This window comes from Elaeis guineensis, chromosome 8 (assembly GCF_000442705.2).
Source record: "Elaeis guineensis isolate ETL-2024a chromosome 8, EG11, whole genome shotgun sequence".
Lineage (NCBI taxonomy): Eukaryota > Viridiplantae > Streptophyta > Magnoliopsida > Arecales > Arecaceae > Elaeis > Elaeis guineensis.
The window spans coordinates 15086127-15102269 of record NC_026000.2 but is presented as its reverse complement, the minus strand read 5'-3'; the positions used below and the strand labels follow the sequence as shown (position 1 = coordinate 15102269).

Sequence of the window (16143 nt, the reverse complement as noted above, 5' to 3'; positions counted from 1 at the left end):
CATTTCGGTCAATTACAAGCCTGCGTCTCCGGCAGCGAAGATATTAGCCGTGGAGTGGCATTTTCTGAAGTATCGGAGAGTCTTAGGGGTAGTTTTGTCACTTCGTCGGTATGTATTCACCTTGAGAGAGGTGGGGAGAAGAGTGGAGATCGCGTCTGCGACTTGCTCATTGGCAACGCTTTCGCATTTCTCTCTCTCCCTTTTTTTTTTTTTTTTTCTTGGATATAAAAAGTTTTTCTTGGATATAAAAGGCCGAAAACCACTTCCTTGGTTTCGGTGCTTGGGGAAGACGAAGTCGGGAGAAAATAATTAAAAAGGGGGAGTTCAGAGAGGTCGAGGAGGACCGCTCGATTCCTCGCTCGGGTCGTTGGTGATGGTGAGTGGAGTACCGCAGAGGCTTGGAGGAGGCGGAGGAGAGACGTGAAAGAAACCGCCTTCTCGGGTTCTTTCCATAGGTTTTTCAGAAGATTTCGTGCTTTTCTTTCTTTGTTTCCGAACGGATTTTGGTGTTTGAGCTGGGACAAACGGGCGAATTTGGGTTAAAAATCGAAGCGTGGGAGGTTTGACCCCAGTTTTTGATGAGATATCGAGTTTGTTCAAGCTCGGGTAATGGCGAAGAGGCGGAAGCGTGGCGGTTCAGTTGAACTGGAGCTTCTGCTGTCGTGTTGATCTGGTTTTGATTCCAATAGCTTGGGTTCGAAGAGCTACAGCTCAAGATCTCTTGGGAAATCCTTAAAAAAATTAAAACTCTGTTTGCTTTCTGAGGCGGACGAGTTCTGGGAGTCGGAGTCGACGAAGGGGATAAAAAGGGTCGGGACAGGGGTCTTGCGGCCAGATCCGGTGGAGAGAGAAGGGGAGGTAGAGGAGAAGGAGAGCAAAGGATGATGTTCGGGTCACCTCCGACGGCGGCGGCGAAGGATCTCAACGCCCCGTACCTACCGGTAGCAGCGGCTTTCAACCACAGGAAAGAGGAGTCCGATATCCTCCACGGCCACCACCACCACCAGCAGCAGCAGCAGCAGATGAGCTCCAGCTTGCTCCGGTACCGATCGGCTCCGAGCTCGCTGTTTGGGGAGGTCTGCGAGGACTTCCTCCCGGTGAGACCCTCCAGCCTCGAGACGGAGACCATGTTCGCCCGGCTCCTGGCGCCGGATCCCCGGGACGAGATCCAGGACAAACCGGCCTCTGCGGCCGGCGGCCAGAGGAGTCCCCACTTCACCCCGTCGGCACCATCCGTGGCGATGGAGCACGGCGGAGCGGAGGAGCTCGCGGGCCAGCAGAACGCCGGGTTCTCTGCTTCCCAGTTGCTGTATCACTCGCAGCAGCAGCAGCAGCAATTGCCGAGTCCCAACTCGGTCGAGAGCTCATACCGGGTGGTGAGCTCGATGGCCATGGAGGCGGAGCAGATGAAGACCGCTGCCGGAGCCACCGTTGGCGGCGGTGGCGGGCACTGCTCCAATCTCATTCGGCACAGTAGCTCCCCCGCGGGCCTTTTCTCTCACTTGCATGTAGAAAACGGTACTCTCCCCCTTGTTCTTCTCCGTAGAAATGGTGCCTGTTATTGGACTAGCTTTTAAAACTGTGAATATATGGAAAAATTTCACATTTATTACATGGAGCCGTGCAGGATAAACTGTGTTATAAGTTGCAAAACCGGAAATTTTTGAAAAGTTTCTGTTTTGCCAATGAGTACGGTAGCAAAAATTTCATCCTGTTTGGCCTAACTTTAACAAGTAGGTAAAAAGGGCCATTTTCTTAAGTTGAGCATCTCCTCTAGTAGCTATAGCTAAGCTAATAAGAGATCTCTTTTTTCTGTTCTTTTATAATGATAATTTTTTGCTGTTTTTTTTTTTTTTTTTTTTTTTGATGAAAGGAGGCTAAAATTTGTATGGTTCCATAGGCTATGCGATGATGAGAGGCATGACGGGTTTCAGGAATGGGAATGGCTCCATGGGGGATGGCACAAATCGACTGAAGGGTCAGATAAGCTTCTCTTCAAGGCAAAACTCCTCGCCCGGGCTCATGTCTCAAATCTCTGAGATAGGGAGCGAGGGCATGGGGGGACGTAGCCCAGAAGAGAGTAACTTGGGAGTCGGCAATGGTGGCGGCCGGGGTTACATACCAGGCTTTCCGGTTGCCTCCTGGGATGACTCCCCCCTGCTCTCCGATAGCTACTCGGGGCTTAAAAGAGCCAGAGAGGCCGAGGGGAAGCTAATTGCTGGTCTCGACCAATCGAACCCTCAGGTAATTCTTCTTGATCACCTCTGCCCTTCAGACCGGCTTCTCTAATTGCATCTCTCTGCTTGTTGACAGAATGAAGAGATCAGGAACCATGTATCAGGTCTCACCCATCATTTTAGCTTGCCAAAGACCTCCTCGGAGATGGCTGCAATCGAAAAATTTATACAGTTCCAGGATGCTGTCCCTTGCAAGATCCGAGCCAAAAGGGGCTGCGCCACTCACCCACGAAGCATTGCCGAGAGGGTAATCATGCTTTTAGTTTCTCATTTGTTTCTTCATTATTAAGCTTGATGATTGAACCTAGGAGCATCTAATTAAGGAGGCGTTTGGTGCATCACATAGGTAATGTTGTTATGATAATGTGATTGCAAAGAGAATGTGATTATTTGATAAAATTATAGAAAATCTTATATTACAGTGTTTGGTATTTACAGTAATACTGTTGTAAAATTACAGAGAATCCTACGTTGCAGTGTTTGATATATAATTTAAATTATATAAAATATAAGTTAATTTTTTTAAAGTATCTCCATCGTTACTTATTGATTATTGTCTATTTTTTAGAGGAACAACTTAATTTCGGGACCAACTATTTTTTGTGACATCACCCATTATATTTTTTTTTTCTATTTTCATCAACTGAAATTATCCATAATTTATTTTGATGGAGATATTTCGGTCCTGAATTTATTTTGTTGCAAGATTGCGAGATTACATGTAATCACATAACCACCCCTCCCTAGACAATCAAATTATCTTTTTCTGAAATAATGCTGCATTATATGTAATGCAGCATTATCTGTGAAAGTGACGAAACAAAAAAGTATAATCTGATTATCTGTTGCAAAATTACATATAATCTTGTCAAGATTACATGTTATCAAACACCCCCTAAATATATTTCCTCGTTGGTTTTATTAGGTGAGGAGGACTAGAATTAGTGAAAGAATGAGGAAACTACAAGAGCTTGTTCCCAACATGGATAAGGTATTAGCATGCTTCCAATGAAACAGTAACATTTTCTTGAAATTATTTGTACCAAAAAAACTTTCTTATTGTTGTTTTGGATTCACAGCAAACCAACACTGCTGACATGTTAGATTTGGCTGTCGACTACATCAAAGACCTCCAGAAACAAGTCAAGGTATTGAGCTTTTGGAACCGGTTCAATCAACCTCAACCATAAAACATACTTGGTTTTAATTTTCATGGTTCTTTGTTATTTGAAGGCACTATCGGAGAGCCGGGCGAGCTGCACCTGTTCTGCTAGCAAGCAGAAGCCATACCCGAACCCGGCTGTGTGAACCTGGTGTATGGAAAAGCAAAGATGCTGGAGGGAGGTGATCTTAGAACCGGAGATGTCTCATTAGGGATGAGCTTTTTACCAGTGGGAGAAGGCCCCGATGAAGCAGACACGGAGGAGGAGGGGAATGTATAGCTATCACTATTAGAAAGTCATATAGCTGCCGTGTTATGTATGTATATTTACTCTGTTCTAATTAATTAGATCTCATCGATACCACGAAGGAGTTTGCTAAATTAGTTCAAAGATGACCAAAGGGAACAAATCTGTTAAGTCTTCAGAATTTAGGACCACAGGTTTGAACTGCTACTTCAGTAAATAGAGGCAGGTTTTAAACAGAGACATCTGGCCAAAAAGGCCTAGCATATACCAATGTCTCTAAACTCTATAATGCCTTTGAGTTACAATCTAAAAGTTGGTTATAAAAGATTAAGATAGCAGCAGCATGACCCCTACATAAACGGTCATCACCATATGAACTCTGGTTGCTGATGTATTATTATAACATCCCTAGGAATGCAATAGGGAGGTTAACAGCTGGTTCCTCGAAATTTATAGGACATATGTTCACAACTTAAATCAATAGGTAGCTGTGTGTGACTCACGGTGCTAAAATGATCACACATAAAACTCCCAAGCATAAGTATTGGAATCAAAATTAGACAATTTTCGAATCTTTTCCTGAGGTAAGGTTTCTTGGTTTCTTTTGTTTCTCCCATCAATCTCCCAGGCTGTAATCAGCTGGGGAAAGAGAAGGAGAGGATGGGAATAATGGGAATCGGAGATTGGGGGTAGGGGCAGCTGTATCCAACTCATGGATCACGATGCGCTCGACCCTTTAGAAAAGGCGGCGGAAAAAGTGGCCTTCTCTTCTTCCTCCCCTCATTGGTGGAAGTGACGGCCACGTTGCAGCGACGACCCCCTTAAGGTCCGCCACCCCAACGGAGAGTTGGTCCGTATTGGCGCCTACGTGCGTTGCGACCGTTGGATAAGACGGATCCGGTGGTCCTGCTCACGCTTGCTTGAAAAGATGGCTGGACTGAGTCGTCCGTGGTGCTCGAGGATAAGACTTCATTTTTTTTCTCAAGGGAGTTGGGAACGCGCATTGCCAGAAAGGGATAGGGACGCATCTTTCACTCCTTGGGCTGGGTTAGCAGCATCAAAACAAAAGGGCTGGAGTCACAGATTTCATCATCTTGCATTCACCTATGCGGAGCAATATATATAAAATACTAGCTATTAATTACTTTATCCAGGATAAATTAACCGATCCAGTATGGCTGCATTAATTAAGATTTTTTTTTTAAATTTTTAAAGTTATATTATAAATTATTTTGACAACATTTAACTTGTTTTTACTGTATAGGTTAAAATATTTTGATATCAATCATGATATATCAGACTATATATATCATATTATCATTCTAACTCTAGAAATTTCTGGTACTTATGTGTCCAAGTTAGAATGACAATTCTTCTATACCTTTTTTTTTTCCGCACCATGAGATACCTGAGACATGCTACAGCCCAAAGAAAGAGAGAAGGGCGGTGACGGAGATAAAGTCTCGTGTGATCGCCAGAAAAAAGTAATAAAAGTCTTGTGTGATTACCAGAAAGGAGTAATGGAAGTGTTACCTGACGTTGATGCTGTCTGTAGCTCTCACCATGGTTTGGTCCCGTAGCATTAATTTATCAATTAGAATAGCTTACTTAGAAAGCAGGGGTGGGACTCAGATGTACCTGATGTAGTTAGTAGATGCTTGTCTTTTCGATGTTTCTAGCGCCGATTTTAGCACATAAAGTATATATAAAGGTTTAAGTTCTTTATACGGTGCAGCTACATACACGTCACGAACGTCAGCGAGGTCTAAAAATCAGAATTGATTGAACGGTGGAGATTCAAAATGACATCGATCACCGCCATCTGACGCCACTGGATAAAGCTCCTGCCGTCAAGATGGTGGTCCTGCCATCTGTGGGAGATCAGAAAAGGAAAAAGTATGCACCAGATCGCCTTTGGGTTCGGTGCCTGCTGGTCCTTACAGCGGACCACGGGGAAGTAGCTCCACCACACCTAAAGGCAAAGCACCCCACGCCCACCACACCCTTTGTGGATTGGCCATCTAAAGATATTGAGGAGCTGCGCAGGAGCTCGGAGTCAATGCCTCATCTCATCTTCAGCAGACTCACCTTTTCCAGTGCGGGAAGGTTCTTTGAAATCAAACAAATAGGTACGGGAACATTTGCATTTAGAAAATTAAAGGTGAAAGAAAAAAAGAAAGAAAGCCATCACCATGCTTTAAGATATCAGATCCACTGTAATGATATAATGAGCATCATAACAGTTTCTTGGACCACCTCTGACATTATTTATAACAGCATTTAAATAACAGGTGTTATTTAGCCATAAATACAAGAGTTGATCCAGAAATTTTTTTTTCCCACATAAAAGGGCCAGTATAAAAACTAAAAATATATGTTGAAATTGTGCTTGACCAATATTTCTAGAAAATATATTAGTTAATTTATGACAATATGATGTATATAACTTAGATTTTTTTTAAAAAAAAAAAAAAAAGATCACAAAGAAAGAGAGGAGGTGATGAATCCTGGAATATTCAATCACTAACAAGAAATGAATAGTGAGATCACAAAATGAAAAACTAAGAGGGCTAATCTTATTCTAAAGATTTTATTTTTTAGACATTGCTTTCAATATCAGGGACTTAGCTTTTGAAACTAAATGGTGGAAGTTCCCCCCTCATTTTGTTGAAGATGTTTCGGGGAAATTAAGAGTTCAAAACCAGACATCCGTGATAATCTTCATAAAAGGGAAACACTAATCTAACTCTCAATTATTCTTCTAATAAAAGCTTGGAGGGGATTTTTCTCTTCCTATTCCCTCGAAAAAAGTAACTCTTTTAACTAAAATCTACAACACAAAAAGGGTCAAAAGATATAAAGTTACAAATAATATTAAAGAATGATAAAACATGAATTGGTATTAAGATCTTATGGAAATATATCATTTCTTTTGGTAAAGCTGGAAACGCATCATTATTGAAAGTCTAAAGAAATGATTCAAAATTAAGAGAACAATCCATGCATGTACATTAAAGTTTGTGAACCTAACCGATAAAAAAAAAAAAAGAAGAAAAGAAACAAAAGCCCTAGAATGAAAAATCTTGAAAGCAATAAATATACAGAAGATTTCTTATTATTTGTTTCCTACTACTTGATAAATCTTTTCTTTTTTCTCCTTTCACTCTCTTGTCATGACTTTGAAACTCTCTCTCTCGCTCTCTCTCAAATGTCTACCCCAATGGTTTCCAGAATAAAATAGAACCCACGCTAGCAAATCTATATAGCGTTGACTACAAATTCAGATACTCCTCAAATTCCTAAAAAATCTAAGCTGAAATCAATAAGACCCATCTATTAGAAAGTATGCACTGTATCAAATTAGGTAGGATTTTCAAAGGACATGCAACATCCCATAATATTGGTACTGAATCATAAAAGAAGAGAGGAGTGCAGGACCTAAGAATATGGAGTCCACGGAGGGCGCACTTAAGAACCTACAAGAAGCTGCTAGGATCCTTGGACGGCCGTGGTCCCCCCTCTCCTACTTGATCTGCATCTGCTGCTATAACAACCAGTGTTATGGCCAGAATGACAGCATTTATGCGACATTTTCACTATTCATCTAACCAAAATAATAATTTTAATTCAAATAGTCCTATTATATTTCCTTGTTATAGCAGCTGATAAAATCCGTTATACTCTCACCATATTCTCAAATAAAATGTATTTAAACTTGAATGCATGAATAACAGCCTTTTATTTACATAATACCAGCATATAATATTTTTAGAGAGAAGCATCACCAGGGTATATCAGCATAATTGAAACGTTGGCAGAAACAAAGAGGCAAAGACTTCCAGGGGCTCCTTTGAACAAAATCCCCACAAATCCATGACAAAGACAAAGGTTATAATAAAACCTTTTTGTATCATCCGAAAACAGAATGCCTCTCTGATTTGACTATGGAGAACAAGTTTGTAAGGGACAACCAGTCTGATGGCTGGTCTAGGTACCAAACAGGGGTAGGTAGAAATAAAAGCATGTTTCATACAAGCTGTTTTAATTTCTCAAGACACATTTATAAATTTCTTCAACAGCATAATAAATAAATAAATAAAACTATATTCAACTTTTTGAACCATTTAGATGAGACATTGATTCAAATACTGTCAGAACAAGGGTAAATGTGATTCCAGTTTGTACAAATCTAGATGCAATGCACCTTAAGCAATTGATATGCCCCCCACCACAATCTGGACCCATCTCTATCAGCCAAAACATAGAACGCAGTTACAGACATAGAGACAAACAAGAGCAATGATTTGCATGATTTCCTGTAGCAGGAAGCCATCATCCTATAAATGCAAGCTATTGAACAAATACTTGTCAATCAGTGGCATGATCTTGAGATTTCAGACCTTAAGTCAACCGGAGGAAGCTATGTACATCACTATCATAGCTTTACCAGATTAATATTTCAGAGTTCTTTAAAATGGAGAAGATCAAAGTTCAAAGGAAAAGATTTGGAGAATATGCAAAGAATTAGCAGGTTCCCTAGTTTGAACATTGATGAGCATGTGCACTAAAAAAAACAAACCAGCCAACGGCGTGTCATATTAAGAAGAGCCACCTAGTCTTGATATTTCAACAAGCATAGACAAAGGATCAGTGGGTATTTGGGAAGAATGGAGTCTACTCAAAATCCTTTTTAAAGCTGTATTAGTCCACTGATAAGTGTACAGCCACCTCAACAAAATCTTCAAGCATGGCCTAGAGGAACTCTTGATCATGGAAACCAACAAGAAGGATTTGAAGTAAAAGCTTTTCGGTAAATATAAATCAGAAAAAAGAAGTCACATACTGACTGTAGAATTTGCAAATAAGTGACAAGAAATTAGATAGGTTGGATTTCTCAAGAAAGAAAAGAAAGGATCTCAAAAGAGCTTTGCACATTCAGATATCATAGTTCTTTGTATATAAAAAAAGTTCAAGCTGCTAAAGTGAAAAATAAGAACGTCCGATACAGCAAAAAGAAAATTGATATGCAGGAACACAATGGGTAACATGGCAGTCTAGTTCAAGAGTTGGCACTATCCTTTCACCATAGACAAGAGCTATGAGTGGCCTGGGACCAGAAACCCCCAGAACAGAAAGCGACAGAACTGGCGAACAGCCCTATATGATGCAATCCATTAAAGGAAGCATAAAATGATCCAATGGAAACCTACACATACAATATTTAGAAAAGCATAATGGTCCCAGCCTAAGTGAGTCCTGGGGTGCATTTAACAAGCTTCACAAGAGCGCATCGCCAAGCACGACAACTTGTGGCATCCACGCCAGCAACAACTTGGACTAGCAAAAATTGGATATCATCCAGCACTAGCATCAGCTGGATCAGACAAAGCATCGGATTAAGAAGTGCAAAGAAAGTTTAAAGAGAGTAATTTTGAGGATAATTGAAAGTTTGCATATAACAATAGCTATAGTGTGATTCTTATTTATGATCAACTATTGTAGTTAGCACTTGAAAATAAAAAGAAGGATATGAAATCTGGCAAAATAGTTTTCATGAGCATGCCATGTCAGTGTCAGTTAACAGTGTCTTATGCTGCAAGGAATGCTGCAAAGACTACAAGATGATGATGCTCGGGGCGATGCTTGACATTCAACTTCAATCTCCGTAATCAGTAAGAATACTGACCCACAAGTTTTAGAAAAGTGTGATTGAGAAAATGCTTTTGTAGATGAACCAGCTCCAGAGACTGGTTATCCAAGGACACCATGGCAGTATGAAGATGCGGAAAAGGTTAATAAAGTTACGGATAATTTGTTACCTTGTACCAAATAGTAAAATGATTACATAGTTTCTTTCAAGGCCAGATCAGAAAAATAGGTGTAAGCCAGCAGTCCTAGCTATTGCATTTTTGCAAGGCTCCAATAAACAGAACCTTAGCCAGTCTAGTATTCCAACGTATAAGAGAGCCAATAAAATGAATTATAAGAAACTATAAGGACTGCCAAAGCAGATCATAAATGAATCAAAATGTGAAAAGAACCATGAGGAAAACAACCCATTCCAGTAACTTTCAACTAGACTAAAGGGTAGAACTTGAAGAACCAGGGCAAATTCTTGCCAAAACCCAATTGGAAGACCAGTAACATTAAGCACAGCCTAAAAGCAACAGTACAAAATTCTCTTCCCCTAGGTGGCATCCATTTGGGGATTGCAATGGGACAGTTCCCAGATAGTTTTGTATAGATTGATGATTGATGATTTGCACCTTAAATTCCTTCATTCTTTTAAAAGTACTGAATACTTCACACTCCTTGAGGAAGTCCTTTTACTAGATATGTCCACAAGATTGTTGAATGTCTGATTGATCCATTCCCACTGGTTGTGTCATGCATTTGATACTGCCTATGTTTTCTTTAGAAGCACACTTGGACAACTTTTTTGAAATATTTTTCTCCATTTTGCTCCTTGTAAAACATTTAACGGCCAACCATCAGCCCTTTCCCTTTTCAAGAAAAGTGAGAATTCTGCAGTCTATAGTTCTCACATTTTTAAAGTATCTTGAAGCAGTCCCAAGTCTTTTTCTTACTTGGCCTATTTGCACCATTACCAAAATATTAGTAGTTTAGAGCACCTTTAACACCACAAGTTCTATGCTGTGTTTTGTCCCCATTTCCTAAAGCCTGTTATCTCATCTCAAATTTTAAAATCTTTAAGACTATATCCAATCTTTTTCTAGTAACACTGCATTTCTATCAGCCAATACGTATACAAGCAGAAACAAAGCATGGAAAAGAATATATGCAATTATTTATCACTCCTGAAATACATATTACCCGAACATCAATTAGTATTTCTTCATTCATTTATGGAAGTGATGTAAGAACCTTCTCCTTAGGTTTAGCACCTAAAGCTTACCTATTGCCATTCACTCCATCAGTTGTCCTCCAAAGAGCACAAATATCAATGGCACTTTTTTAAAGCACACTCAAGAGGTCCATGTTTCATTTCCTCAGCTAATCACAAACCTGACCGGATTGCCACCATCTTTTCTTGAAGCACACTTCAACCCAAAGGTGCATAGCCTTCCTCCAATAGATTTCCTCCCACAAATATGTTTTTTATGTTTCAGTATATCGCTGCAACCCCTTCGGCATTCTTGATGTGCTAAAAGAGATATAAATGCAAATTACATTGCTTAAGCTATCCTTAACCAAAAGCTCATATTGTAATGTCACCACCTTTCATTTGAATATACTAATTATGGCATCGAACTAGCCAAATTGATCCAATCTGATTTCAACTTTCAAAGAAAAATCCAGTATCCAAGCAGGAATATATCAACATCATAAATCAGAATTTCAACATGACTTTCAATCTACCATTGGCTGTCCTGATCCTTATCAGAATCTTCTAGTCAAGTTTGTCAAGAGACAGTTTTTTTTTTTTTTTTTGAAAGAAAGGCAAATTTTGATGTTTGATGAGTATTTTCCCGTGCACTATCTTGTCACCATTAAATTGTGAATAATTAACCAGAGCACCGTCTCTACCAAAATTAGAACAAGAAAGATGAGGATGGATATTGATGATTTTGAACCTTTCATAAACATTCAAGAAAGCCAAGCCACGACAAGAACTAGAACAATAGGGGAGAGTGCATATTCTTGTCTAAGGTCCTTCCACTTCCCGGATATCATTGCAAAGAGTGTCCCTGATTGGTACAGGTAACTGGGCAGACCTGAAATTTGAGATAGCCAATTATGGGATTTCCCTTATTGCAGTAAAAAAAAGAATTTTGGCACATGAGGCCAGATTATAGTGGAGCAATCTTACCAACACATCAACGCCCACCCTCTTATTTGCCTTACTGCAATGTTATCTGAAATGTTTTAGCATCTAGCATAAGCCCTTCTAGCAACAAGTTCACAAAGCAACCAGAATTCTTTAACCTCTATATATAACTTAGCCATTTGTACATGGTAAGAAACCCACCAAAGAAACCAACCAGAAAATAAGCAAAAGATATATACATCACTTACAGAAGTTGTTAGAACTGAAATCCACATTACTCTATCCAGTTTCAGCAAGATCTGGGCCCTATTTGGATGCTATTTCTGCTAGTTTGGGGATGATTAGTAGTTTAACGAGCCAGATGAGCCCAAAAAGTCATGATAACTTTAATTTCTCAACACCCCAAAAAGTAGGCTAACGTGCTGATTTGAATATTCCCATGAACTCTCATAGTCGTCCCCTGTTCATGGAATATGATAACGGCCATCACTTGGTTGTGTTCTTGAAAATCAGGGGTCCTCAAAGGGGTGAACTAGGGCTAGACCTAATCTTTGGTATTTTGTTACACAAAATGGTCACCCCACGACTCGAACCTGTGCCATAGCAATTGTCAACCCCAGCCTTTACCATTTCACCAAGCAATGGCCTTTGTGTATTGAATATGATATCACCCATGAATTAAATGGGGTTGAGTTGGAGAGAAAAGCAATCAGAAATAATTACAAGAAAAACTCCTGCACAAGGGTTCCAAAGGATTAAATCAGTTACTTCATGACTGTGCCGGCTATATTAAAGGGCTTCTCAAAGAAGCTTAATGGACAAACATACACTGAATTTCAATTGGAGTTGGCTCCCGAAATGTCTAACTTATCACAAAAAAGGGAAAAAAAAAAAAAGAAACGAAAAGGACCTACAACCAAATTTCTTCCTAAAATAGCATTTATGAAAGCAAAGGGACTCTTTATAAACTCCCTAAACCTCAGTGAAAAAGGCACTAGCATAAAACAACTACCCAATATGCTCACTGCATATTTGGGCTCCTCCATAAAAAAGTTGGCTTAATTTGAGGGAAATGTAATGATATTCATAGAAACATAATGAAACTCATCTAACTATTCTGGTTTCACATAGACTGCTCATAAAACAATGGAAGTGAGCCAAAGGAGTTTGCTAAAAGGGCTCTCAAGTCCTCCTTTTTCTTCTTATTTTTTCCCTTCGTCATGGCATGTGCCATTTCAGTGGCAATCAGATCCTTATACAGAACATCAACAAGCACCTCAAATGTGCAACATTAAATCTCTAGTGACATTCTACAATATTTCATGCATATTTCTTTTATCTCAACAAATGTAGTTCTCCTTTCTGGCAACTCCATAAATGTAGGATTTTGTGGCTAAATTGGTAGTTTATGTTGGATTAAAGCAATGACTTCAATCTCCAATGTTTTCCCCTATATCATCTAATTCTATCAATAATAAAAAAATTCTACCAAATCAACCCCCCAAAACGAAAAAAAAAAAATCCAGTTGACAAATCATTAAAATTGTATTTTAACTTAGAGAATATAGTGCAAACACATCAAGATACCAATGGTAGCACCAATCAGAGGCCTGACTCCAAGGCCGGTATCATACTCTTTGGAGGAGGTCATGTGATTGAAGCGCATTATGTGTGATATATCAATATTTAGAAAATGCAACTTATATATAGAGATGCATTGCACAGATGTAGAGTGTATAGGACTCAATAGTTGTGTGTGGGCACGGTAATTCATTGTGGTAGCAGGATGGATGCACAAGATTTGCTGGTACAGTTGTAGGTTGCATTCACAGCCTTCCGTTGTGCATGGTTGGGAGAGGGCTACCCAACGGTTTTATATCCTAATTCTAGCCCTTGGGCTCATCTGTAAACATATATCTTGATGGAAATAAACCAATGATAAGATCAAATTTCATGTCTTTAATATTAATCACAGATAGATCAACTATCCCCCTAATAAAAACAATAACTATGTGTAGCCTGCGTTATCAGGAGCTTTCAGTTCAGCCTATAGAAAATGAAATGATGCAACCATTGACACCTATCATTATGTAATTATTTCTGCTCAAGCGCATAATCCAAGAATTTAGAATCAGAAAGAGAAATCTATCCATTGGAGAAGACAATTAACAAGATAAAATAAAAAATTTGCCAATCCACCAACAAATAATTTAGGAGGAAATAATAGAAGTTACCACAAAATAAAATTAAACGAGGAAAACCATAGGCTTCTCCGTATCAAAAGTAGAGCGCCATCTGGATGCTCTTCTCCGTGAAGCCGCACTTCTCGTAGAACGCCCTCCGATCCGGCTCGCAATCGAGGATGACCTTGTAGCAACCGGCGGCCTTGGCGTGCTCCACGAGGTACTGGACCACCCGCTGGCCGAGGTGGCGGCAGCGGACGGCGGTGTCGACGACGACATCCTCGATGTGGCCGACCTTAGCGCAGCCCCGGAGGAACTTCCTCTCGATGAAGACGCTGCCAGTGGCGATGATCCGGCCGGAGCGGGGGTCCTCAATGACGCAGATGACGTGATCGTCGCCGAGGGCGGCGAGATCGGCGAAACGGGCTGAGAAGTCGGCGTCCGAGAGAGGGGGGCAGGGGCTGAGCTGGGCGAGGAGTTCGACGAAGCCCTTGGAGTTGTCCGAGATCTCCAGTCGCCGGATGGGGAGGAGATCGTCGTCTCCTCTGCCGCCCTCGGCATCGGCCACCGGCTGCAGTGATCTGTTCTCCATTCGCCGCTGTTTCTGAGGCGCAGAGTGGTCGTTTGGCTCGAGCGAACGACTTTCTCATCTAATGGAGAAGCCTCCGTCCGTCACGTATTAGTTTTTTCTGAACCCATCCTCCTCCGCGACTCTATCCCTCTGGCTAAATTATAAAAATATCACTTCAATTTTAATCTAATTTTAATTATATTTTTTATATTTTAAAAAATAATAAATTAATTTTTTTAATTATCAAAACATCCTAATATAATTCAATCACATATTTCTGTTAATAAAATTTTTTAAATTTATAAAAATATCCATCTTCTTCCTCCTTCTTCCTCTCCAATTGATCTTCTCCTCTATGACGGACGTTCCTCTTTTTTCCTCTTCCTTCCTCCTCTCTTTCTTATACTTTTATTTCTCACCTATTTTTCTTCCTCCTCTTTTTCCCTCCTCTTTTCTTCTCCTCCCCTTTTTTCATCCATTCTCCTCCTCCCCTTTCTTCTTCACTTTCTCCACCCATTCTCCTTCTCCCTTTTCTCCTCCCTTTTCTTCCCATGCACTTCTCCTTGTTGGGATTTTATAGGTGCTCGTGCATGTAGTTTTCAAAAAAATTTTTAAAATCAAAATGCAGCGAAATAATAGATTAAAACACTTTCAATCTAATAACATACATTCATCATACGAAGATACCTAAAGATCTAGTTTATATGCAAAAATAACATGATCAGATTTTTAATCTAAAATAAATATGTGATTGGATCGCATACTTATTTTGGTTTTTCTTCTTTAGATTTGGATCTTTATCGCAAGTTGATCTTCACCAGCAATATAACGATCTCGGATGTCTTCAACTGGTCCCTTGAAGCTGCACAAATGTTCGGCTTCTACAGATATCCACACAAGATCTTGATCTGATCAAAAGCCTTTGATCTCACCGGGGCGCTAGCTCCCTTACAGAGATTACATCTTGAGGATTGTTAAGAATTCTTCTTTTCTCTCAAGATACTCTTAGAGAAGAAGAAAAATAGGAGGATAAAAAAATCACTACGCTAGAGAGATCTAGAGAAGAACTTTTTCTTCTCATTTTTTTCTTTTCTTCTACGAATAAGAGAACCCTTTCTCTTATCTTTTTTATGCCTTCAAGAGGAACCTTTCCTCTTCAAAAATCAGCATACAACAAGGAAGATTCTTCTTTCTTTCTTCAGCCCATGAGAAAGACTTTCTTCCTCACCTTTTTTGTGACGCCATGAAGGAGAAACAATTCTTCTCTTTTCAGCCCAAGAGGAAGACTCTTCTTCCTCTCTTTTTTTCACACCATGAATCCAATTTTTTGCGAACTAGCAGCAAAGCAGCAGGGATATCACGCTTAAAAGACCAGCAACACACGGCCAAAAGACCTCCTCTTAAATAGCATGGAATTGGGTTTTGGTTAGGAGTCAAACTCCTATTATTTTTGCGTCTAAAAGGCTGGGTGGTGTGGGGTTTTGGAGGAGTTTTAAAGGGTGTCCAACTCTTGGATGCCTCCGCCCCTTTTTTTTAGCATGTAAGAAAAAAGATGGGGCACCCTTTATTTTCAGCATGAAGAAGTTCACGCAAAGCAAGAATAGCATGGAGAATAAAAGGAAGGCATGGAGAAGGGTTTCATGGGATTGGCAGCCACGATTTTGATGAGTTCCTAATCAAACTAGGAAATCTTGAATCTTGGTTCAAATCCCTAACTAACTCTTGGATCAATCCTAACCAATTTAGAAATTAGTTATAATTAAAAACTAATTAGGTCCTAGCCCAATTAGAAATCCAATTAGTCCCTAATCCAATTAAAAAAAGAGTTGGGTTAAACCCCATCAAGTTAGGGATTGGGTTCTTGAATATAAGGTCATCTCATAATCGATAGGACTTGATCCAATCAAACTTGTTATTCAATAGAGTTTGATCCAATCAAATCTAAACCAAATTA

The 16143-nt window shown here is 39.9% G+C and overlaps 2 protein-coding genes across 6 annotated transcripts; one reads left to right on the top strand and one right to left on the bottom strand.

Annotated features, from left to right (window-relative positions):
- The first annotated feature begins 286 nt into the window (after positions 1–286).
- LOC105050232 (uncharacterized) lies at positions 287–3780 on the top strand. The gene is made up of 6 exons (XM_010930169.4): positions 287–1518; positions 1901–2244; positions 2314–2484; positions 3163–3228; positions 3317–3385; positions 3471–3780. Exons 1-6 carry the CDS (start codon positions 882–884, stop codon positions 3543–3545), a joined length of 1362 nt encoding a protein of 453 aa, XP_010928471.1. The 5' UTR covers positions 287–881; the 3' UTR covers positions 3546–3780.
- Positions 3781–6115: 2335 nt separating this feature from the next.
- On the bottom strand, positions 6116–14324 carry LOC105050230 (glucosamine 6-phosphate N-acetyltransferase). 5 transcript variants are annotated; one of them, XR_003801625.2, is made up of 3 exons: positions 13670–14324; positions 11478–11523; positions 10967–11382 (listed from the first exon to the last, which is right to left on the bottom strand). XR_003801625.2 is itself a non-coding variant. In XM_073242442.1 (2 exons), exon 1 carries the CDS (start codon positions 14208–14210, stop codon positions 13713–13715), a length of 498 nt encoding a protein of 165 aa, XP_073098543.1. In that variant the 5' UTR covers positions 14211–14324; the 3' UTR covers positions 6116–7190; positions 13670–13712. The 5 variants fall into 5 exon arrangements, 4 of the variants coding, with proteins under 4 accessions (XP_073098543.1, XP_010928468.1, XP_010928469.1 ...); XM_073242442.1 differs by lacking the exons at positions 10967–11382; positions 11478–11523 and adding an exon at positions 6116–7190; XM_010930166.4 differs by lacking the exons at positions 10967–11382; positions 11478–11523 and adding an exon at positions 6116–7187.
- Between the last annotated feature and the right edge of the window lie 1819 nt (positions 14325–16143).